General features: G+C 62.9%; 3 protein-coding genes and 1 long non-coding RNA gene across 5 annotated transcripts; 2 read left to right on the top strand and 2 right to left on the bottom strand.

Annotated features, from left to right (window-relative positions):
• The first annotated feature begins 320 nt into the window (after positions 1-320).
• Positions 321-1,788, top strand: LOC110471856 (uncharacterized). Its single transcript, XR_002465661.2, has 3 exons — positions 321-442; positions 1,170-1,290; positions 1,538-1,788. It is a non-coding gene; the product is annotated as an uncharacterized LOC110471856 (long non-coding RNA).
• A 2,826-nt stretch (positions 1,789-4,614) lies between these two features.
• Positions 4,615-11,976, top strand: HAP1 (huntingtin associated protein 1). Of its 2 annotated transcripts, none has more exons than XM_077788297.1 (15): positions 4,615-4,847; positions 6,657-6,733; positions 6,841-6,957; positions 7,060-7,157; positions 7,397-7,505; positions 7,640-7,718; positions 7,808-7,938; positions 8,012-8,086; positions 8,171-8,308; positions 8,384-8,451; positions 8,536-8,703; positions 9,054-9,370; positions 9,456-9,674; positions 10,113-10,215; positions 10,967-11,976. In XM_077788297.1, exons 1-15 carry the CDS (start codon positions 4,751-4,753, stop codon positions 11,370-11,372), a joined length of 2,202 nt encoding a protein of 733 aa, XP_077644423.1. In that variant the 5' UTR covers positions 4,615-4,750; the 3' UTR covers positions 11,373-11,976. The 2 variants fall into 2 exon arrangements, with proteins under 2 accessions (XP_077644423.1, XP_077644424.1); XM_077788298.1 differs by having other exon boundaries at positions 9,057-9,370.
• Positions 11,977-12,298: 322 nt separating this feature from the next.
• On the bottom strand, positions 12,299-12,835 carry LOC110471924 (gastrin/cholecystokinin-like peptide). The gene is given in 3 exon segments (XM_021532981.2): positions 12,299-12,492; positions 12,576-12,790; positions 12,792-12,835. Coding segments are annotated over 3 exon segments (384 nt in total). The 3' UTR covers positions 12,299-12,367.
• Positions 12,836-16,691: 3,856 nt separating this feature from the next.
• On the bottom strand, positions 16,692-17,863 carry EIF1 (eukaryotic translation initiation factor 1). Its single transcript, XM_021532982.3, has 4 exons — positions 17,712-17,863; positions 17,230-17,393; positions 17,039-17,140; positions 16,692-16,910 (listed from the first exon to the last, which is right to left on the bottom strand). Exons 1-4 carry the CDS (start codon positions 17,740-17,742, stop codon positions 16,866-16,868), a joined length of 342 nt encoding a protein of 113 aa, XP_021388657.1. The 5' UTR covers positions 17,743-17,863; the 3' UTR covers positions 16,692-16,865.
• Positions 17,864-22,544: the final 4,681 nt, after the last annotated feature.

Below are 22,544 nucleotides of genomic sequence, written 5' to 3' on the forward strand. Positions count from 1 at the left end.
CCTCGTCTCTCCCCTTCTCACGGGGCCCGGCCGCTCCTCGGGAGGTGCCCGGGCAGGAGGTGCAGGGCAGGGAGCAGCAGGGGCGAGTCTGCACAGGCACCTGGGGAGGTCTGAGCCAGGACCTTGCTCCTCCTGGCCCGTGTCCCATCGCTGCCCGGGACCACCGTCCTGCCCTGCCCAGCTCCCGGGGCAGGTCCCCGGCTCACCAAACGCCGGTGGAGGGGGGACAGTGGGGTCTGGGGTCAGTGGGAGCGGGGGGCAGTGGGCGCAGCAGGCGATGGGACCTGCTCGGCACGTGTATGAACAAGGCTCCCCGGGGAGGGTGAATGTACGTGCAGGAGCTGGGCCAAAAGCCGACGCAGGGCTCTGGCAGTGCCGGCTGAGCTGACTCACCGGCCCGGCTCCCTCCCCGGAGCCAGCGGCAGCGCGGCACCTCCGCACGGTGGGTCCCCGTCCTTCCCTGGGGAGAAGAGGGGCTGGGGCTGGGGAGCTGCTTTCTGGGCGGCACGGTGCAGGATTGGGCCCCGAGGTTCTGGTGGTCCCAGTACCAGGGGGCACAGGACTGGGGAAGGCTGTGGGTGTGCTTTGGGGTCTGCATGTTGCCTTGTGCAGTCTCTGTGTGCCAGGGGAGAGTAGGGTGGCCTGGTCTGGGCGCCGCGCATGTGGCAGCGATCCTGAGTATGTTCCAGGAGAGAGGGCAGCCAAGCCCTGGCATGAGCTAGGAGAGAGGGCAGTTGTGCCCTGGCATGAGTGGGAATGAGAGGCTGCTTGTGCCACAGCCCCACAATGATGGAGGTGGGAGCAGGGCTGGACATGTGGCAGGGCACTTATGCAAAGGCTCCTGCCCTGCAGGGCAGAGGGGCAGCAGTGCCAGCAGTGGCTGCAGCCCGAGCCAGAGCCATTGGAGGTGGCCAGAGAGCAGAAATATGCTGGATTTATGGCCCGTCTCATGATGTGTTTATGATTGGGATGAGGCAGCTGCAGATGCTGCCCAGCCCTACCCTGCGCGGCACGGCAGGTCCCTGCTCTGCATCCCGGTGCCGACAGGGTGGAGGTTCACAGGTGGACTTTGCTCTTCGAGGTGGAGCTCCCCAGGGCTCTCCCTGGCACCGCTGCCGTGTCTGCACACTGCCGGGCAACTCGACAGCTCCTCCCTGTTCGCTCCACAGGCAGCGACCCAGCAGGGACCCTGTGGGGGCAGGGTCCTGTCCTGTCTGCCCGGTCCTGTCCGGCCCTGGCGCTGCTTTGGTGCTGAGCCCCCCGCGTCACGTAGCAGCCACCGCAGAGCAGGTACGCTGACCCCTTGCCTCTGCCAAACCTGCCCCGTGTTCAGGGGTGGAGCTGAGCTGGTGTCTGTTCCCGCAGCTCTCCTGTGCCATCGGCGGGGAGCAGGAACATCTGAGCCCTGGCTATGCCGTCCGGCCCCCGGGCTGGCAGATGGAAGGTGTTTGTCCTACGGCAGGATGCTGGGGGATATGGGGGTTCAGGATGTGTCCCTGGTCCCTCGAGCATCACCTGAACAGCTCCTTCCCCCCAGGCAGGGGCCGGAGAAGGGACTCTGCTGCCCGCAGCGCCGCTCCAGGGAGCCAGGGTGGACCCTCCTCATGGCAGCCAGGCCCCCGCATAACACCAGCCAAACTGGACACCCCGGTCCCACGAGAGACCCTCCCCAGCCAGAACCAACCCTTCTGCCACCTGCAGCCCAGCCCGGACTCTCCTGTCCCTGCCTGTCCCCACACCATCCCAGTGTCCCACCGGTCAGACACGGGCACACGCCGCGATGCCGCGACCATCACCGGTGGGTAGAGCTGAGGGCGGTGCCAGCGGGCCCCGTGGGGGAATTGAGGTGAGGGGGTGAGGAGCTGGATCTCCTTTGGGGTGTTGCTTCATGCTGTCACCGTTTGTGGCCGGAGGTGAACCATTGTCCCGGCATCCTTCACCCCACGCTGCGTCCATCCCACGCCCGCCGTCCCCAGCGCCGCTCGGCCGGGCAGAGCGTGGCCAGGAGATGGCAGCAGGACCCTGACAGTGGGGCGATGGCGGGGGAGCAGGACAGAGCTGGGCAAGGGTCCCTGAGTGCCACCCTGCGGGGCACCCCCCAATCCCTGCAGCAGGGGCTCTGGGGACAGAACCAGCTGGCAGCACCAGCCCCAAACCCCCAGGGCACAGAGCAGGCTGAGGGGTGCAGGATGTACCCCCCTGTGCAGCCCACTCCCCGCATATGCCCCCCACCCTGGGCTGACACCGTGTCCCTCTGTCCCCAGAGCTGTGCAGCGAGGATGTCCCCGAGGTGGAGATCGTCACCCTGCTGGGCGAGCAGCTGCCCCGCTACACGCTGCGGGCTGACACCGTGTTTGGCTATGCCCACGGCGACTGGCTGCGAGCCCCCAGCGGCCCCCCACAGCCCCCAGCCCCCCTCACCCCCCAGCAGATAGAGGAGACCCTGCAGTATTTCCGTGAGTGCCCGTGGGCAGCGGGGTTGGTGAGGGGGGTGGGCACAGCCCCAATGTCTGCGTGGTGAGGACAGCCTGGGCACTAATCACTGCTAATGGGATTGATGGGCTGGATTTCCTCACCCAGAACATCCCGGGCTAATTCTGGGAGCAGCTTCTGCCGAGCCAAGCCGGATGCTGGGAGAGAGCCCCCATCATTTCCAGGGACCCCTGCATGTTCCTGTTCCCCCGTGCTGTGCCATGGCTCACAGGGGTGGGACACTGGTGGGCTTGGCAAGGTGTCCCAGTGAATCCCAGGGCTGCTGCTCCCCCAGACGTGTCACCCTGGAGCAGGGCTCAGGGCCCCTGCTGCCAGCGAAGCCCCCAGAGCTGTGGGGATCCCAGGGGGAGATCCCAGCAGCTGCCATGGCCAGGCAGGGGCAATGCCCATGGCACTGTGATGTGGCCCATTCCTGGTGCGAGGTCGGGGTTCAGCGGGGGGCACAGATGGATTATCTCTGCTTTGTTTGTTCCTCTAGCCTGTGTGTGGCGGGGACAGGATTAGAGCAAGGGGCTGGGGGATGGATGTGGGGCAGTGGGAGACAGATGGGGCTGAGACCTCCACCCACCTGCTCACGCCAGGCTGGGCTGGGGGTAAATCCTCACCATGCCTTGCCTCTGCTTGCAGCCTTTCCCTTCTGGCTGTTCCCCTCTGCGTTCAGCAGCTGGTGACCATCAGCGCTGCCCCCTGCAGTGGCAGTACAAGGGATTGAGCCCTAAACCCTGTCACTGTGCCATGGGCTAGGGAGCATGCAGCACCATAGAGCCCCAGCAGCTCAGTCTTGCTCCATGGGGTCAGCAGTTCTCAGTCCCAGACTCCTGCAGGTCACAGATACCAGGCCTCCAGTGCTGCTGGCACGTGCTGCAAGGGGCCCGTGGCGTCATTCCTTTACTCAAACCTTTAAGCTGCCGTCAGAAATAGCCCCCTGTAATCTGCTTGTGCAGGCACAGGGAACCTGCCCAGAGGAGCAAATCCTGGGCCAGGGGATTAGGAAGAAGCAGTTCCCACCTGTCCAGGCTGAGACGCCTGCTTGAGACCTTGGGGTCCCTGGAGGGGACCTTGGGGTGCCCAGTTGGTGGCTGTGTCATCCCAGACCTTACCAAGGGAAACTCCAGCTCCAGGAGCAGGGAGAGGCTGGGACTGAGGGCACCTGCTCCAGTCCTCACTCCAGAGGGGACTGGTGGCTATGGCAGGATGTAGCTGGGGTCGGGATCCCAATGGAAAGGAGTCAAGCAGGCAAAGGCATGTGATGCTGAGGGGCAGCTTCAGCTGCATCCATTCACTGATTATTTGGGTGCTAACAAGGATGGGCATTGGTGCAGGTGACAAGGACAGAGCACGCTGGCATTACCAGCATCACACCCAAGCAGCCTGTGCTACGTGCCTGCCAGCTCCTCCATAATTCAGCACACCATGATTTATTCAGTTTTCCTGCTTCTGTGCTGCTTCTGCACCAGGGTGGTTGTGGGGACGAGAGGGTTCCAGCCAGGGAGTGTGGGGCAGGGGTGGTGAATGGGGAGGTTGGAGTGGGATGGAAAGGCCCCTTTCCTGATCAGGGACCTGGCAGGTACCAGCACTGCCATGGGCGCTGCAGGTGCAGGGTTTGTGATGTGGGTGATTTTGGGGGGTCCAGCTCTGGGGTGGCAGAGCAGGGCTGGCCAGAAAAATGTACCCTGACCCTCATAGGGACCCCAGCCATGCACGGTCATGGCTTTGTGTGAAGGGCCTAAAATCTCTCCCTGTCCTTCCCAAGAGGCAGAAGCCGCCGTCTGTGCATGACCCATAGCGTCAACACTGCCGAGCTGCTGCTCAGGGACCCCCAGTGTCCCTCAGCAGTCATCACCACCCGTGGGTGTGTGATGTGCCCGGGCTTCCCGGGCTATGAGCTGGGACAAGGGGTGGGACACCTGCACCAGCCCCCAGGGCTGCGCAGGGCTGTCCTGGTGGGTTTCCCAAAAAGGAGCCCAGTCCTAGGGTGCCTGATGGGGATCGTGTCCCTGCGGTGGCCCGGTAAAAAGGGGGAATGGGCACCGCCGACCCCCGCATCGCCCCCGTTCTGCTCCCGTCCGGCCCCGCCCCCGGCCCGGTCCCGGCCCCGGCCCCGCCGCCGGGGGATGCGCCGGGCAGGTGCGCGGAGACCGGCGATCCTATAAATAGGGGCGGGAGCGGCCGCAGCGGCTCCGCTCAGCGTGGCGGGGCTGGGCTGGGCACGGCTGGGTGGGCACAGCGGGCTGGCGGCTGCGGTGGGCTCGGCGCGATGGAGATCTGGAGCAGCCCCGCCGCCTACGATGAGTTGAACGGGAACGCGGAGCGCGGCGGCGGCGCGGACCCCATCGCCCGGGAGCTGGAGGAAGGTGAGGGCGGCGCGGGTGGTCCCGCCCCGGGGCCGGGGATGGCGATGGGGATGGGGATGCGGCTGCAGCAGAGCTGGGCTCCCCACGGGGCTGGCCTGGAGCGGCGGGGGCCGGGGGCTCCCCGGGGCCGGCGCTGGTCCGGAGCGGTCAGGGCCGGGGTCTTCCCTCGACAGGCGCCGTCTGCTCCCCACCGGTGCGTTCCCTCAATCCCGGCCTCCCTCGCCGCCCTCTGGCCCGGGGTTGCCGCCGCCCGGTCCCTTGGGGACCCCCTGGCTCACCCCGACCCTAAGGAGACCTGTCCCCACGCCGGGAGCGGCGGGGAGAGGGGCCCTGCCAGGTCTGCGTGTGCCCGTGGGGAAGGGTGTCCCTCCTGCCGTGGGAGTGGGGTCCTCCCCCGCCGCAGCCCCGGATCGGGCCCGGGGATGGATGTTTACATGTTCGCCAGCGCTGCAGCCCCCGTCTCCTGGGGCCAGCCGCTCGCTCCAACCGTAGCGATGCTCATGCTCTAATTATTTCCAATTAATGGCTCAGAGGCCTGACGAGGTGCAGTTGGGGACCCCCGCGGGGAGCGGGTCCTGTCGGGGTGCAGAGAGGGGGGTGAGGCTGGGGCTGGGGCTGGCCCTTCGCCCCGTGGCCGCGTTTGGGGTACGTGTCCTCTGGGGCGTGGGGCAGCACCCGGGCAGTGAGGACGGGACGGGACCGGGGTGGCGAGTGGGGGCATTGCCATGACAACACGCTCATCATTACACAACCCCAGCTGGGGAGGCCTAATGGGATTTGTGTGGCTGAGCTTCCCCGTTAACCCACTTCCCTCTGCACGACTGCGGGGTGGCCGTGACTGGGGACGCGGGTGGGGGCCCCGAGCGCAGCCAGCGCTGCTCTGCCAGGGGAAACTGAGGCACACACCCTCGGGGCAGCAGAGCATCAGAAAGGGCATGGGGAGTGCTGTGCGCTGTGGGCAGGGTGTGGGGTGCAGGCAGGTCCCGGGCTGTCAGCAGGGTCTGGGGCGCGGGCAGGGCTCGGGGCTTTGCGCTGCTCCCGGTTCCCTGCGGCCGCACGGCTCCAGCGCCGCCGTCTGGGTGCGTGCCCGGCGCTGTCTGGCAGCGCCTCGGCCGCAGCTGGCACGATCCGCACCGGGAGCACCGATGCACCTCCTCTCCCTGCCGGAGACCCAGGGAGCAGCGGGGGGAGGCAGAGCTGTCGCTGGGGCCCGGCCGTGGCGCTGCCGTGGTGGGCAGCTGCCCCCGCGGCTGTGTGGGTTGTGTTGTGCAGCTGCAGGGGCATCGGGTGGGCGCGGGCTGCAGCATCCCCTCCCCCAGAGAGAAATTAGGGCAGGGGGGGATCTGGGGGAGGGGGCTGGGGACAGATTGGAGGGGACGCCGCCTGTGAGCCCGGCTCGGAGCGGTGCCACCCACAGCTATTTATACTGGAGCTCCAGCCTGCTTTCTGCTGGAGATGTCACCTCCGATCCCGTCTCCACTGCTGCCCTTCCCGGTCCCCCCTTTCTGTTTGTGAGTCCTGCAGTGGGGCAGGCGCTGCGCCTGTGCTGAGGTCGTGGGGTCAGCAAGGGGGCCCAGCATTTTCTTGCCACCCCAAGGTGCGGGCAGGTTGGGGGTGAGGTGTGAGCCCCCCATTTCCCATGATGCTGTCCCAGCTGAGGATCCCTGCCTGGCACTTCATGAGGTGCCACCCAGCAGACAACAGGTCCTTTTTGGAGACCAGCCTGGGGCAGCCTTGGGGGGACAGTGCTGAGCCCCTAGGTCAGTGCTCTCACAGTGTGGGGGTTCACCTTCTGGCCCTCTCCCCCAGTCCTGTGTGCTGAGCGGGTGGTCAGGATCACGAAGACCTACCACGATATTGACGCCGTCACCAACCTGCTGGATGAGGTATGTTGGAGATCCCACCTGTGTGAGGGCTGGTGGGACCCTGGGGACGCAGGGGTGAGGACTGGGGAAGGGATGAGTCCCAGCTGAGGCAGACCTGTCCCTTGCAGAAAGAGCGGGACCTGGAGTTAGCAGCACGCATTGGGCAGTCCCTGTTGAAGCAGAACCGGAGCCTGACTGAGCGCAATGAGCTCCTGGAGGAGCAGCTGGAATTGGCCAAAGAGGAGGTAACAGCTCCTGGGCACAGGTCTGGGCCTTGGCCCCCTGTGTGACCCCTGGGGGCAGCTGTGGTCCCCTCGGCCGTGTCCTGAAGCACTTTGTCTCTCCAGATTGCGCAGCTGCGCCATGAGGTCTCCATGCGGGATGACCTTCTCCACTTCTACACCACCACGGAGGAGAGCGAGCCCACCACCACCACCTCCACCCCGTGAGTGGGGGTCCCTGTCCTGCCACTCGCCTGGGGCAGGACTGCTCCTGTGGGCTGGGCAGGAGCCATTCCTAGGGTAGCACTGGCCACATCCCTTCTGTCCTGTGGCGCCCGTGGGTTCAACCCCACAGAGCTTGGTCCCTGCAGATGCCTGGGAGCTGGGGGAGTGGACAGGGGTCTGAGTGCTAGCCCCATCCTGCCTGCACTGCGGGTGCTCAGGCCATCCCTGCTGTCCCCAGGCTGCGCAGGAACGAGTCCTCGCTGTCCTTGCAGCAGTACTTCCAGTACGACACTTTGCAGCAGAAACTCAAGTGCCTGGAGGAGGAGAACCAGAAGCTCCGTATGGAGGTGAGCAGAGCCAGCTGGCAGATGCCCCTCGGTGCCCACCTATACCCTGCTCTCTATGGGGGGACCCGAGCTGCCCCCTCAGGGAGACAGGAGGTCCTGCCTGTCACACTCAGCCCTTCCATCCCTCTCCCCAGGCCACCAACATCGCCACTGAGACCTGTCAGTACGAGGACCAGGAGCAGCAGCTGATGATCGACTGCGTGGAGCAGTTTTGTACGTAGGGCTCGGGGGTGTGCAGGCACTGCCCAGCTGCTGGGCTGGGGCCGGGGGCCGTGCCCGGCGGTGACCCGGCCCTCCCGCAGCCGAGGCGAGCCAGCGGGTCGTTCAGCTGTCGGAGGAGCTGGCGCACAGGGCGGAGGACGCGGCGCGGCAGCAGGAGGAGATCACGCAGCTCCTGGCGCAGGTGGCGGACCTGCAGCAGAAATGTCGCACGGTGAGGGTCCCTGCCCTGCCGGGGGGAGGGCGGTGCGGGCGCAGCGCCCTGACCCGGCCTCCCCTGCCCGCAGTACGGCTCCGAGGTGGAGGAGCTCCAGCAGCACCTGAGCGCGGCCAGGGAGGTGCAGCAGCAGCTGCGGATGGAGGTGAGCCCGGGGAGCCCGGCCTGGCGGGGGGGTCCTGCCCCGCTGCCCCGGGGCCGTGCTCCAGCTGTGCCCGCGTCCTCGCAGCTGCGGGATCTGCAGGAGAAGTACGCGGAGTGCGGCGGGATGCTGCAGGAGGCCCGGGAGGAGGTGAAGAGCCTGCGGAGCCGCAGCCTGCCCAACAGCACCGTCAGCCGCTACAGCGCGGCCAGCCTCCTGCCCGTGGTGAGCGCGGGGTTCGGGCGGCCGGGGGGTCCCTGCTGCCCCCCCGGCCCTGACACTGCCTACCCCGCTCCGCAGGACTCGCTGGCGGCTGAGATCAAGGGCATGATGAGGAAGAGGACAGACAGCTCCTCCTCAGACTACAAGTGAGTGCTGCCATCATCATCCATGGTTCTTGCTGTGCCGTGGGACAGGGGTCCGGCTCACCCCGAGCTGCTTCCTGCCCACAGGAGCTACCAGCGCGTCTTCGAGACCGTGAAGGCCGTGAACCAGGCAGCCAAAGCCAAGTCCTGCTCTGAGTCTCCCCACCATGTTCCCGGCTCCAAGCAGTTGTCCACTGCCCACTCGGGTGGGGCCACCACCCCCCACACCAACTGCTCTGGCTCGGAGGGTGCCCGGTGAGTGTTGGGGCGGGGGGGAACGGGGCCAGGTCGGGGGGAACGGGGCCAGGTGGGGGGGGAACGGGTCCGGGTCGGGGGAGAACGGGGCCGGGTCGTGGGGGAATGGGGCCAGGCGGGGTGGAACGTGGCCAGGCGGGGGGGGAACATGGCCAGGTCGGGGGGAACGGGGCCAGGTGGGGAAGGAGCGGGTCCGGGTCGGGGGGGAACGGGGCCAGGTGGGACGGCGGCTGCCCCTGCGCAGGAGCTGGGGTGCTGGTGAGCTGCTGGAAGCAGCCTGGCTGGAGCAGGGAGGCTCTGACCAGCCTGAGGTGCAGGGTAGGACTGCAGCCCTAGCGCTGTGCTCGCAGCAGGGCCGCGGGGGCCAGCGAGGAGCCGCGGGCAGCCCCGGGCCGGCGGGACCTGGAGGCGGCGGTGCAGCGGCTGTCGCTGCGGCAGCAGAGCCACGTCTCCGAGGAGCGCTCCTTCTTCGAGGCCGAGCGGGAGCGCAAACTGCGGCGGCTGAGAGACGGGGCGAGCTCCAGCGGCTTCCTCAGCCCCGAGGGCAGCGTCGTCTCCACTGGGACCAACTACTCGGGGGGCTCGGAGCTCACCGCTGGCTCCAGCTTCTCCCTGGGCTCCCTCGCCTACCTACCCGACAAACTGCAGATCGTGAAGCCGCTGGAAGGTGAGGGGCAGAGGGGGTGCAGAGCTGCGGGTGCTCTGAGGGTCCGACACCCCCAGCTGAGTTCCCCCCGGCCGTGTCCCCCCAGGCTCTGTGACACTCCACCACTGGCAGCAGCTGGCACAGCCCAACCTGGGTGGCATCCTGGTGCCCCGGCCCGGGGTGCTCACCAAAGACTTCAGGCAGCTGGACATTGACCTGGAGGAGGTCTACAGCCTCAATGACCTGGAGGAGGATGATGTGGACGCCAGCTCCTTCCAGCTGCTCCCTACCTCAACACCCGCCAAAGCCAAGGAGCGCCCCAGGGGTGAGCGGGGGGTGAGGGGACGGAGGGGACACAGCCCCCGGGGTGCCCCTGCCCTTCTCTCTCGGCTGGCCCTCGCCTCCCCCCGCGCTCTCCCGTCCTGCTGCAGCCTGTCCCTGCCACACCGCTGTCCCCGCGGGGATGCTCCGCCTGCAGCCGCTCAAGGGCCGTTCTCGGGCAGCTGCCCCGGCGGGATGAGCCCTCGCCATTGCCCTGGAGAGCCCCTGCTGCCCCGCGGCTGCCTGGAAGGGGCCGGTCTGGGACAAAGGACATCTCCTGGTGCCACCTGTGCTGGCTGCCCCCTCTGAGCAGGCACCAGACGCAGTTGCTGCTGGAGCTGTGCCCCATGCAAGGAGCTTCCAGCTCAGCTTTGGCTGTCCCGCCCGCCCTCTGCCGTGCCCTCCACCTGTGTCCTGACCCCTTGTCTCCTGTCCCTTCCAGTGTTCCTCTCTGTTAACAACCTCCCCCAGACCCCGTCTACCTTCACCATCACCACCTGCCACATCCTCCACCCCACCACTGCGATCACCACGGTGACACCCAGGTAAGGCGCGTGGCCCCCGCCGCCTGCGCTGCCTGCCCCGGCCCCGCCGTGCCCCCCAGCTCTCTCCTCCTCTTCCTCCTTCCGTGCCTGGGTCCCTGCAGCTCGAGGAAGGGGCAGGTGCGGGGCACCTGCAGCCCCTGATGCTCTGAGAGGTGCCAGCACTAGAAATATCCCCAAATCTGGCTGCTGGGGAGTCTTTGTGCCCGGGGCTGGCACCCCAAGGGAGTCTGGAACCAGCTCCCCTCCTCTGCACTGCAGCACCCTGATGGGATGGAGAGCCGGCCTCGGGTGGGGAGCAGCACCCCGGGCACGGAGCAGCGAGTGCTCCTGGCACTCTGGGGAGCCGACACAGCTTTCCTCCCTCCACACTTGGGCAGCAGCCAGGAACCTTTCGCAGCCGGGTGCTGGGCTGTCCCTTCATTAGTGAGCACCGGTGATTAGCCCTAATGAGCCCCCCTAAGGCTCGTTGGGGGTTGGTGTGAGCCGGAGTTCACTGTTAGACAAAACCTTGGCGTCTGGGAATTGCTCGTGGAGCAGTGACTGTGTCCCAATCTCTCCTGGCTGCCGAGGAGCACCCCCAGCACTGCTCTGTGAGCTTTGGGCCGCAGCACGGGCGTCTCCTACAGCCCAGGGCTCTTTAGGTGAAGAAGGGGGTCCTGCTCTGCCTGCAGCCCTGCCTGGCCCCTTCAGCAGCATCCCCCAGGCCAGGGCCCCCAGCTGATCCCCACTTCTGCTCTCTCTTCCCCTCCAGTCTGTATCATGCCGTCGTGCCTTCTTGTGGGCCCTTTGAGGGGCTGAGCCTCGGCAGCCCCCCACCAGAACAGGCTCCCCCCACGCTGGCGCTTGGCCCTGGACCCCCGAGCACCCCCCTGGGACTCTTCAGGCTCTTGCTGGGGCGAGATTCTCACTTGGCACCAGGGACTGGATCACGGTGGGCCCCCTCACTCCACTCCCGGGACCCTCAGCATTCTGAGCCACAGCCCTCCCCTGTGCCCAGGGGTCAGGATGGACCCAGGAGCAGCAGCTTCAGCTGCAACCTGGTGGAGAAGTTGCAGCGCCTGGGGCTGGACAAGGTGGTGGCCAGAGGGGAGATGTCCTGTGCCCGGCCTGGGGCACCCAGAAGTGACGCTGCTGCAGAGCCCCCAGGCTCAGGATGAGACACATCCTCTTCCTCACCCATCCACGGGGAAACGGAGACAGGACAAGCTTCAGCCTCAGCTCCTGCTGCTGGCCCAGGTCCATCACTGCTCCTGGCACCAGCATGGGGGGGCTTTGCCCTGGCTGCAAGGACAGAACCCGGCACTGCTCCCCCCATGTGTGGGGGGTACAGGGGGTGCTGGCTGACCCTGTCCCTGCTGTGGGAGTACGGACCCCTCACAGGAGCCAGTTTCTGGCAATAAAAACTGTTCCTGCTTCTGCTGAGCCTGTCTGAGGAGCGAGGGGCAGCTTGGCCCTTTTGGGACTGTCCAGATGCTGCAGCGAAGGGCAATGGCCAGTCTGAGCTCGGGTGTGTCCTGGGGCAGCCCTCTGGGGCCAGGGGGAGAACCCTGCACCCTGGGCTGGGCCCCTGGCCAGCGCCTGGACTGGACTGGCTTTTAAAGGGAATGGTGGTTTAGCTCTCTCCTGCTCACTGAATAGCAATAGTAGCAGCACCCACAGCTTGGGATGTTTCTGGGGGTGCATCTGATGCTCCCCCCAGCTGTGTCCCTCCCTCCAAGCTGTGCCCCACGCCCTGGAAAATAAATGTGAATTCACAGAGCAGCTGCTGTGTGCTGTGTCTGCTGCCACGTTCTGTGTGTGTTGCTGTGCACAGCTCGGTCTCTGCCCCTGGGGCTGGGGGCAAATCCCCTCTTCCCCCTCGGGCTGGGGGCAAATCCTCTCTGCTCTTTGGGGCTGGGGGCAAATCCCCTCTGCCTCCTGGGGCTGGGGGAAAATCCTCTCTGGGGCTGGGGGCAAATCCCCTCTTCCTCCTGGGGCTGGGGGCAAATCCCCTCTGGGGCTGGGGGCAAATCCTCTCTGGGGCTGGGGGCAAATCCCCTCCGGCCGTCCCAGGCTCTCCCCAGCACAGGCAGGATGCAGAGGCTGTAGTGCCAGGGTTTTATTGAGGGAAGGGCTCGCACCGAGGCCGGTGTGCTCCGCCCGGCCAGCCCAGCTACGCAGCTCCAGCCTGGTCCTCAGCGCTGCGGCGGCCGAAGTCCATCCAGTCGGGGTAGTAGTGGTCGTGCAAAGCCTCCATCCCCTCATCCTCACGCACAAAGCCCTTGTGCTTGTTCAGCTCTGCCGGGGCAAAGGCGGCAGTCAGCGCTGGCATGGGCGCTGGGCTGTGTGCCCGGGGGCTGCCCACCCTGAGCTCCCGGTACCTGTGAGGACGTGGGGCAGGAACTGGGCCAGGAGGTGCTGCTGCTCCTGGGACAGGTACGGGGGCCAGTCCCGCCGGGCCAGGCTCGGGGGGTGCTGGGGGGGGTCCCCCAAGGCAGCGGGCCCCTCCACCGGGGGCCGGCAGCGGCAGGTGGCCACGGTGAGGGCGAGGAGGAGCCCGAGGCACAGCGGCACCTTCATGGCTGTGGAGAGACTGAACGGGAGGGGAGGTGGGGCAGCTGCAGCCCCTGGACTGGGACATGCTCAGCCTGTGGTGAGGACGGCGGGCACTCAGCCCCAGCCCATGGACAGTTCACAGTCTCCTCTGCCCCTCCCTTTGGGCCCTCAAGTCCCCTCCATCCTTTTCACCTTCTCTCCAAGTCTCCTCCATCCCTCTCTCCTGGCTGGTCCCCAATGCCCCTAGAATCAAGACAGGATCCATAAGGATCAAGTCCCACTCCTGGCTTCTTGTAAGGATGCTGAAAACTAAAGCACATGGCTAAGAGCATCATCCAGCTCCTCCCTGAACTCGAACAGCTGGGAGCTGAGTTCTCCTCCCCAGGGCATGGCCAGGCCCCAGATCCCCTCTGTTCCTCTTAGTGGGTCTCTGAGTTGCTTTGTCCCTCCCATCTTCTCCTCAGGTTTTCTCCATCTCTCTCTCCCAGCTGGTCCCCAAGTCACCTGCAGGCAGTGCCAGAGCCCTGTGAGACTCACCTGTGGGTTCTGAGGCTCAGCAGGGTATCCTGGTGGTGTCCTGGTGGGTGTCCTGGTGGTGTCCTGGTGGGTCTCAGGTGTCTCTCTCCAGGATCACCCCAGCTCAGTCCCGCTTTTAAAGGCCCTGCCGGGCTGCCACACCCCAGGGCGGCTCCACACGCATCCACCCACCCCCGGAGGGGCCCTCGGGCATCTGTGAGTGCTCACACACACACAGACACAGAGACCCACACTGAGACACTGACACACAGCCACAGCCACACAGACAGCCACACAGACCCACACAGACACACAGCTATGGGCATGGACACACGTGTGCACATGTGTGTGTAATTACACATCATGGAGTGATGGAGGGTGTGTACAGTGGGATGGATGCATAAGGAATACCCTGACATATCTCTATATATGTATCCACACATACATGCACATATATACATATATGCATGCATGTATAGAAACATATATGTATAAATAGATATGAATGCTTACATAAATATACATATATGCACACGTATATTTATATGTACATCTATATATATGTGTATATACATGTATACATATATACATAAATACATACATATATATTATACATATACATTATACATTATACATATACATATACATATACATATACATATACATATACATACACACACACACACACACACACACATATATATATATATATATATATATATATATACGAACACACACTTATGTATTATATATATACACACATATGTTTGACTCCATGATTTTTGGACGTCTTCCTTAACCTAAATGATTCTGGGATTATATATATATATATGTATATTTGTACACATATATCTAAATGTGTACACATTTACACATACATGCACATACATATCTACATTTATAAATAGCAATATATATGCATGTATCTGTATAAACACACATGTACATGTACAGAATGATGTGTGTGTACACCTGTGTATTCTCACACGTACGTCTGTGTGTCTGTACACACACACCCATGGATGCCCCCACACCCTGGCAATGAGGTGTGTGCACGTTTATTACGTGTGTCGTGCCAGGGCTCCCAAGGGCTCTGTGTCCCTGGGGCTGGGGGCTGTGCAGACATGGGGGGCTGTGCCTGTGAGTGTGTGTGAGGCCCCTCACCAGCACACAGCCCTAGAGCCCATTCTGCAGCTCTGCTTCTCTCCCTGCACCTCGAGAAGCTTTGGGGTGTTGCGGCAGGAGAGGGCCCCACTCACTCTCAGAGCCCCTGAAGATCCTTTGCTGTTGCCACCCACCCCCCACTGGATATCGATGGCTCCTGCTGCCTGTATTGACCCCCTATCAGTGTATTTGTAGAGACCATTTGTCCCCCTCCCTCAACAAACCCTGTGAAGGACATCCTGGGCTGGGGCACGTCACTGTCCCATGTCGCCGTGTCCCTAACGAGCCGTGTCGGTGCTCCTCAAACAGCCCCAAAACAAATGGGCTTTGGATGGCCATCGATCGCTCGCTCCGCCGAGCGCCTTGCACAAGGAACAAACAAATTGTTTTCCAATTTCTGGCTTTTAATGGCTCAATCTGGACCAAATGAGCCGTCAGGGTGATGGGGACACGGCGACCACTCCCTCCAGGGCCATGGGCTTGGCAGCACCCTGACGCAGGTTTGTTACCGGGCCCGTGGGCATTCAGGCTGGACCCTTCTCCAAGGCTGACTGCAGGATGGACCGAGCTCCCCTCTCCCCTGCCTGGCTGTGGGTAGCTGTCCTGGCAGTGGCCAAATCTGTCAGCAGCCTGGCAAGTCCAACAGGAAGAAATCTGGGCTGGATGTGCTCGGGCACACGAGGGGCACGGGAATTCTTGGCACAGCAGCAGCAGAGCAGAGGTTGGGCTGTGTCAGGCTGTGGGCACAAATGCTCACCCTGGAGTGAATGCTGGCCTTGGTGCTGCCAGCACCTGCTCTCGACGTGCAGGGCTGGTCAGGTGCCTGCCAGCACTGCTCCCCGAGGTACGGGCAGGAATGGGGGTCACTCCAAGGGATGGGCAGGGCTGGAGGTCACTCCAAGGGATGGGCAGGGCTGGAGGTCACTCCCAAGCACAGGCAGGGCTGGAGGTCACTCTGGGGTACAGGCAGGGCTGGAGGTCACTCCAAGGCAGGAATGGAGGTCACCCTCTGCGCACTCCCAGCTGTTTTGCATAATTGCAGCAATTGAGTTTCCAAGAGCAAAGTCTCCCAGGGAAGTGGCAGTGAACTCACTGCTCCTGAGCAGCACGTGGGAGATGGGGGTCACTGTGGATGAAGAGCCAGGACCTGCTCTGGGGGGCTGCCAGGAGCATGAGCAGGTGACCAGGGTGGGAGCAGCATCCCAGGACATCCCTGCCCTCCCTGCTGCAGGACAGATGGGCTGGGGGCAATGGGAGAGAAACCCAGGATTCCCTGTGCACTTTCAGGCTTTTCAGTGCACCTCACACTGCTCTTGTGCCAGAGGCACCTGCCAGCCCCCAGAACTGCTGCTGCCCTCAGCCAGTGCGTTTTACTGAGATTTCATTCTTGCTTGTTGAGCTTGAGCTCTATATAAAGAGCACGCAGCCCCTGACCCGTGCCAGAGCCTGACCCGGTGGCAGCACCTCCTCCTCCTCCCCAGAGCAATTTCTGGGAAGCAGAAGTGCTGACCCTGCCCACGGGACTGACAAAACACGAGCAGGGAATGACTCGACTCGCAGCCACCCACTGCTCCCCTCAGGAGCAGCAGAGGCAGCACCAACGGAACCTCCTCTTCCTGCAGTGGGCCAGGGTTGGGGGCAACGCCCAGGCCAGGGAATCCCACCAGGCTGCACCACTGCTGTCAAGAGGAGAAGGTGCTCTGGTCCCTGGGAGCAACGGAACCCACCAAGTACAGGCTTTAAAAACCGGTTTTATTTAAGTAACTTTAAATACATTACAAGAAAACATTAGAAATGACACCGAAGCCATGTTACTGCACAGGGTGCGAGGCAGCAACCACAAGGCTCTGCAGCTCCAGGGATGCTCCTTATGTTAGTCCAACAGCAGCCCTTGTCACGAGTTTAACCCATGGGACAGCTCCTCCACGTAGCTGATACCTCAGGACGCACAGGTACCGACACCTGAGCTGCAGCCATTGTGCCTCCAGGTCACTCTTCTGTCACTCCTTCCAAGCCAGGCATCCCCAAATCCCTCTGCCTCCGGGAGCCAGCACTGCCCAGAGGGATGGCGCTGTGTCCTGGTGCCACCAGGCAGGACACAAATCCCCTCTGCTGGGACGGAAGCACAGCTGGACTGAGGAGCCATCAGGACAGGCCGAGTCCCTGGGCTTAGCTGGGAACAGCTGGAACCTGTGGCTGCAGGCTGGATGGTGCCAGCGCCTGCGCCACCTCTGGGAAATGAGGGACAGCCAGACGAGATAGCATGGGCTCGTGTCAGTTTATTACATCACCAATTACAACTGTCCAGACTCGACAGTGGACCCAAGATCGTTACATTACACAAACCGGCTGGTTTTAAAGTTATGACAAGGGACAGGTGGGAATTTCATGGTAAGGATATCTTCTTGCATAAAGCTCCAGTGGACCACAGGCACTTAAAACCCGTGGACTTTCAGCTGGTCGTCCTTAGCCAGTCCAATCTGCAAGACAGAAAATGCATTCACAGCACGGGGTGATGCCTCAGCACATCCAAATGCTGCCCATACCCGGGGACTCGTGTGCATTTAACAAACTCGTGCTGATTTCAGCGAGGCTGAAGGTGTCCTACCTCCACAAGGAACTGGCAGATATTCTTGCGCTGGTCACCCTGCAACTGAATCACTTCTCCATACTCGGGGTGCTCAATTACAGTACCATTGCAGGCAAATTTCTGCAGCAAAGACACAAAAGCTTCCTTAGCACCATAAACATCCCTGCTGGGCGTGGCTGCTGCCTCCCCCCCGAGCCCCGAAACCCCACCTTCTTGAAGGCCTTCACCAGTTTCTTTTTATCGTAGTCATCCGCGATGCCCTGGACTGTGGTAAGGGTCTTCCTGCCGTTGCGCTGCTGGATCCTTATATGGATGTAGTCCTCAGTGCCGGCCGGGAGCAGGTCATCACCCTTACTTGCATCCGCAAAGGGGTCTGCGGGGAGCGCCGTCAGGCCCCGCCCCGCCGCCGCCCCATTGGCCACCGCGCCCGCCCATCACGCGGAGAGCAGCCCCCATTGGCCGCCGCGCCCGCCCGTCACACCCCGGCCCCGCCCCCCGCGCACCCACCCTTCGCGCACGGCGCCCGCCCCTGCCCTCACCCCATTGGCCGCCGCGCCCGCCCGTCAGGCTCGGGCCCCGCCCCGCCCCCCCGCGGCTGACGCAACCGGGCCCGGAATAGCAACTGCGCCACGGGGCGGGGCCGGGGCGGGGCCCGCGCGCTCCCCCGGCCCCACCGCACAAAGGGCCTCACCGAAGGGCTGGAGGTTCTGGATAGCGGACATACGATACGCTTCCCTTCCCTCGGCGGAGGCGGCGGCGGCGGCGGCGGGGGCGGCTCTGGCGGCGGGAGCGGCTCTGGGCGGAGGATGCTCTCGCGGCGGCGGCTCGAGGCGCTGTCAGGGGGGCGGGACTGTCGCCGACCGCTTATATATGGCCCCTCCGTGACGCCATCACGCACGGCGAACGAGGGCGATGATTGGCCGCCGCGCGGGGGCGTCAGGACGTATCGGGCGAACGCGGCCGCGCCCCGGCCGGCGCGGGGGAAGCGGGGCGCATGCGCGGGGGGAGGGCCCGGCAGCGCGCGGGGCGGCGCGTGCGCAGTGTGGGGCCGCGGCCGGGGCCGCGCCCCGGGACCCCCGGGGGCCCCAAAATCCTCCCGGGATCCCCCAAAAACCCTCCCGGGGCAGCCGCCCCCCTCCCCGAGAACCACAGAGCACCCCCACGGGCCACAGAGCTCTCCCCGCCACCGCCCCCACGCCTCCAGACCCCCCTGGGACTCCCCTCCACAGAGCGCGGCGCGCCCGGAGCCCTCAGGGCGGGCCCAAATCCCCTCCAGCCCTCGCCGATGTTCGTGGGGCCCTCCAGCTCTCCGTGAAACGCCCTTGCTGTGCCCCCAGAACCTCTCTGGGACCCCCGAACTTCCCTGCGAGTCCCGGGGTGCCCCAACCCCTCCTCCACTTCCCTAAAATCTCCTTTAACTCTCAGTGTCCCCCCGGCACCCTCAAAAGGCCGATGCCCTTTGCTGCTGGCCCCTCGCTGGCCGCCCATTGTCCGCCCGAGGTGACCATCTCCCTGGGATGGCTGCAGGAGCTGGGATTTGCCCCTTCCCAGCCCCGCGGCCATCACATCCCTCCAGCACGGCTGCCCAGAGCTCCCAGGTGTGAAAAACGCCCATCACTTGGTTTTTAAAATTTTTAAAAGTTTAATAATAATAAAAGGGTTATAAACATAGTAATACAATTAAAGTGATAACATTTAGAGTTAGGATGACTACAGGACAATAAAAAGCAAAGAATTATGGATGTCCGTATGCTCTCGGACACTAAGTCATGAGGAGCATCTCTTGTGAACAAAGGAATAACTTTAAAAGCAATAGCCTGTTGCATATTCATATATTCTTCATGGTTATGCATACGTTCTATTTAAAACAAGAACTCTGTCTGTCGTATATCGACTATTTCCATTAATCCCAAGGCGTCTTCGAGTCTGAGTGAGGCCTGAAACAATTAGCTTCTTCTGATAAGAAAACCATAAATTTATTTGGAAGATTTAGCTGTTCCTTGAAGTGAGTGTCTCTTTCCTAAAAAAAAATCCTCCCCCACAAACATAGTCTCTATTTTAACATTATGTTGGAACCTAAAACTATATTTAACACACTACTTAAGAGAATTAATACCGCACAACTTTCTAACATTACACACATAATATCCATCGTAACATTTGCGAAAAGCCAACCCTAAAATGGGCGTTTTTCACACTGGGAGCTGTGGCTGTGGGTTTGTTCCCGGGATTTGTCGCTGGCTGGCCCCGCTGGCACCTGCAGCACGCAGGAGGTGCAGGCAGGGAGCAGGCTGCTCTTCCCAGGCTGCTGGCAGGGAGATGCTCACGCAGCTCCGGGGCTCTGCTGCCGGAGAGAAGCGCTGGAGTTGTCCGAATCTGACAGGAAAGGAAGGTTTTTCTCTTTAAATGAGTGAAATCAATCCCCTGGCACTTCCTGGCCTCAGCTCAGCCTGTGCAGGGTGAGCTCGGTTCCTTTTGCTGTCTGGCCTGAGCGCTGCCCCGTCCCACCCTGGCTCCTGGGGGGTCAGCACACCCCAGGCACGGGGTTTGGCAAGGGGCAGTCCCTGTCCTGCTCAGCAGGGCAGTGAGCCCAAAGGGGCCCGGGCCAGGCTCAGTGGGAGCTGGTGATCTCAGCTCTAATCCTGTTCCTGACTCCTGGTTTTGGGCCTGCAGCCTGGCTGGCAGTGTTAGGACTGAGCTGCTAAACACGGCCATTCCACGGCTTTCCCATGGATAAACCCCCAAACTGAGGGGGTGTCCCTGCTGTGGCTCAGCCAGCACGGGGCTGCTGCCACAGGAACATCACATCCCACTCAGAGACATGGCAAGGGTGCTAAAAATACCCCGAGACTCCAGGAACAGTAAATCCCTGACAATTAATGGGGTCAAAAGGCACACAGATCCAGACAGAGCCTGAGCTCTCCTCTGGGAGAGGGTCAGAGCTGCACATGGAGCAGGAGCATCAGCCCAGGGAGGCCTGGAGCTGCTGGGCTGAGGATCTGGGATCCAGGATCAGTGTCTGGGGCTCCTCACTCCCCTTGGATCCCCTGCAGCCCCAGCTCCCTGTGTAGGTGTTCTGCCCTGCTGTGGGTTTGACAGGTTATTGGCAGCTGGCTGTGCCACCATCTGCAGCTCTGGCAGATGCCACATGGGTCGGATGTTGCATCATTCTTGGGGGTTTTTATTTAAGATAAAGGCAAATGATTTCTCTTGCACCGGGCAGAGGGAATTGTTTGCGTTGCTGTGCTTGTGTGTCTCTGAGGCATCTGTCTCTTCTGTGTGCGACAGATCAGCTGGAGAACTGGCTGAAATTTTCATAAGAATATGGATTTGCTCCATGACCACCATAAACAAGCAGATGGTTCTTCCCTCTCCTCTTTTTTCTGATCAGATTTTCCTCCTCTCCCAGAGAAGGAAGTCTCTACCAGCCGCACGGTGGAGTAGCCAGACAGGAGAAGCAATTAGAGGTTTGCACTCCATCTTTCTGCTGGAGGCATTTCCAAATCCTCACTGCAGCCAAAGGGCTGCTCTTCACATTCAACACCAAACACTGGAGCAGAGCCATCAGTACCTTCAGTCTGATGCAGCTCTGGGCAGACTGGCCCCACTGCTGAGCTGGGACACCCCAGAGAGTCGATTTATCAGTGTCACTTCTGATTTGCACAGTCCACACAACACATCCTGAACGTGTCCTCGCCACTGGGTCCCCAGAGCCTTTGGTGATGCCAGAAGAGGCGAGCGAGTGTCAGACACCAGAGCTGAACCCATCACTGCTCCCAGGGAAGTGTTAGCATCCCATTTTTGCTGTGAGCAGGATTCGGAGCCGGCACCAGCAGTCATGAGCGGCGTTTGCTGGGTCCCTGCACCCTCCAGCCCCGCGCCCGTCGGTGCGTGCCGGTCCCGGGCCGTCCTGCCCGGGGCGGCGCCGCTCCCGGCTCCCCACGAGGTGGCAATGCCGGTCTCCGGCAGGAGCAGCTCCGAGCTGCTCGTACCCAGCGCCGGGCACAGCCCAGTCTGTGCCCCCGGGCTGTGCGGGGCTCCCCGCGGTGCGTGGGGCCGTGGCCGTGCCAGGGGAGCTGGCAGAGGCTGTTCAGCCCATGGAGGAGCGGAGGGAGCCCAGAGCCGCCTGTGTCCTGTGACACCTGTGCTGTCACACTCACTGGAAGGCACTGGGGGTGCTCCTGGGGACCGCTGTGCCCCTTGGCAGCGCCTGGCACTAGCGGCCCTGCGACAAGGAAACGTCCCGGTGGTGAGGGCAGGGTCTAGCCGGCAGCGGTGCCCCTGCCAGTCCCGGGGATCGGGGAAAAGCTCCCCTGTAGCCCTGCGTGTGTGCAGACAGACCCGGAGAGCCAGGGTGATTGTGAGACACTGTGGGGGTCCTGCAGCAGCAGCCCTGGGGCTCTTGGTGGGTGACCAGCCCGTGTTTACTGCAGGTCTCTCTCCTTGTTGGGTCCTGCAAGGCCATTTCACCCCGTCCTCTGTGGTGGGGGGTCTTGGTGCCACCCCCAGTCCGCCTGGGAAGTGCCGCAGAATGGAAGGAATCATCTTGGCATTCGGCTTTACTGCTTCTGCCGCAGCTCAGCAATGCCCTCCGGGCTGGGACATTCCTAGAAACCAGCTTTTCTCCTCCAACATCCTTCCTGTAGCCTCTGTGTGACTGCAGGACGGGGATTCGGGATGAGCTGGATGTTTGACGGATATTTGATCCCATTAATCAGCGCGGGCAGCATTGACAGGCGTCAGCTCTGGTGATTAACCTGCTCCTGGAAAGAGCAGCAGGGTGAGCCCGGCTGCCACGGGGCCAGAGGCAGTGCGGGGATTCCCTGAGCAAATCCTACGTTCCCTTTGTTTACACAGCTATTCCTGGCATTCACAACCCAGATTTGCAGACCCCGGAGTGTTGTTGAACATCCCGCTGCACCCAAACAGTCAGGGTATGCGGGATGCTCTCTGTGCTCCAGATGTGGGATGCTCATTGTGTCCCAGCTGTGGGATGCTCGCTGTGTCCCAGCCGTGGGATCCTCTCTGTGTCCCAGCTCTGGGACACTCGGGACACCCCTGGACACGGTGTGACACATTCAGAGGGTCCCACACGCTGCGGGGCAGCAAGGGCCAGCCGTGAGCACATCCTGATTCCTGTCAACCCAGTGACCTCCAGGCACCGACGTGGCCGCGGGTGTGTTACAATCACTGCGTTTAAGGGTATTCACCCTCCCTCGCACTGCTCAGCTCCTGCTTCCCCTGGCAGGGTTCCTCCCTCCCTCCCTCCCTCCCTCCTGTGACACCGCTGCTCTCCGCGAGGTGCCAGGAGAGCTCCAAGCACAGGCTGAGCCCGCCGGTGCCGCTGCTGCAGGTGAGCAGGAGCAGAGCTGGGGCAGGTGAGCGGGCAGGGACCCGGCTCAGCCCGCGCAGCCGCTCCTGCCGGCTCCTGTGCAGCAGCGATGGAGCGGCTCAGTCCCTCCAGGCCGGTGCTGGGGAATTCTCTCAGGGAGGTTCTCCAGGATCTTGGAGATGCCATGGGTTT

Source organism: Lonchura striata, chromosome 25 (assembly GCF_046129695.1).
Source record: "Lonchura striata isolate bLonStr1 chromosome 25, bLonStr1.mat, whole genome shotgun sequence".
In the NCBI taxonomy this organism is placed as follows: Eukaryota; Metazoa; Chordata; class Aves; order Passeriformes; family Estrildidae; genus Lonchura; species Lonchura striata.

What these genes read in the sequence shown, in the direction of transcription:
- HAP1 (XM_077788297.1), top strand. Translation starts at nt 4,751, where the DNA reads ATGGAGATCTGGAGCAGCCCCGCCGCCTACGATGAGTTGAACGGGAAC. An exon ending in TCACCAACCTGCTGGATGAG is followed by an intron (nt 6,734 to 6,840) that starts GTATGTTGGAGA and finishes TGTCCCTTGCAG; the next exon opens with AAAGAGCGGGACCTGGAGTT. An exon ending in TGCAGCAGAAATGTCGCACG is followed by an intron (nt 7,939 to 8,011) that starts GTGAGGGTCCCT and finishes CCCTGCCCGCAG; the next exon opens with TACGGCTCCGAGGTGGAGGA.
- EIF1 (XM_021532982.3), bottom strand. Translation starts at nt 17,742, where the DNA reads ATGTCCGCTATCCAGAACCTCCAGCCCTTCG. An exon ending in TGGTGAAGGCCTTCAAGAAG is followed by an intron (nt 17,141 to 17,229) that starts GTGGGGTTTCGG and finishes TCTTTGCTGCAG; the next exon opens with AAATTTGCCTGCAATGGTAC. An exon ending in TCTGCCAGTTCCTTGTGGAG is followed by an intron (nt 16,911 to 17,038) that starts GTAGGACACCTT and finishes TCTGTCTTGCAG; the next exon opens with ATTGGACTGGCTAAGGACGA.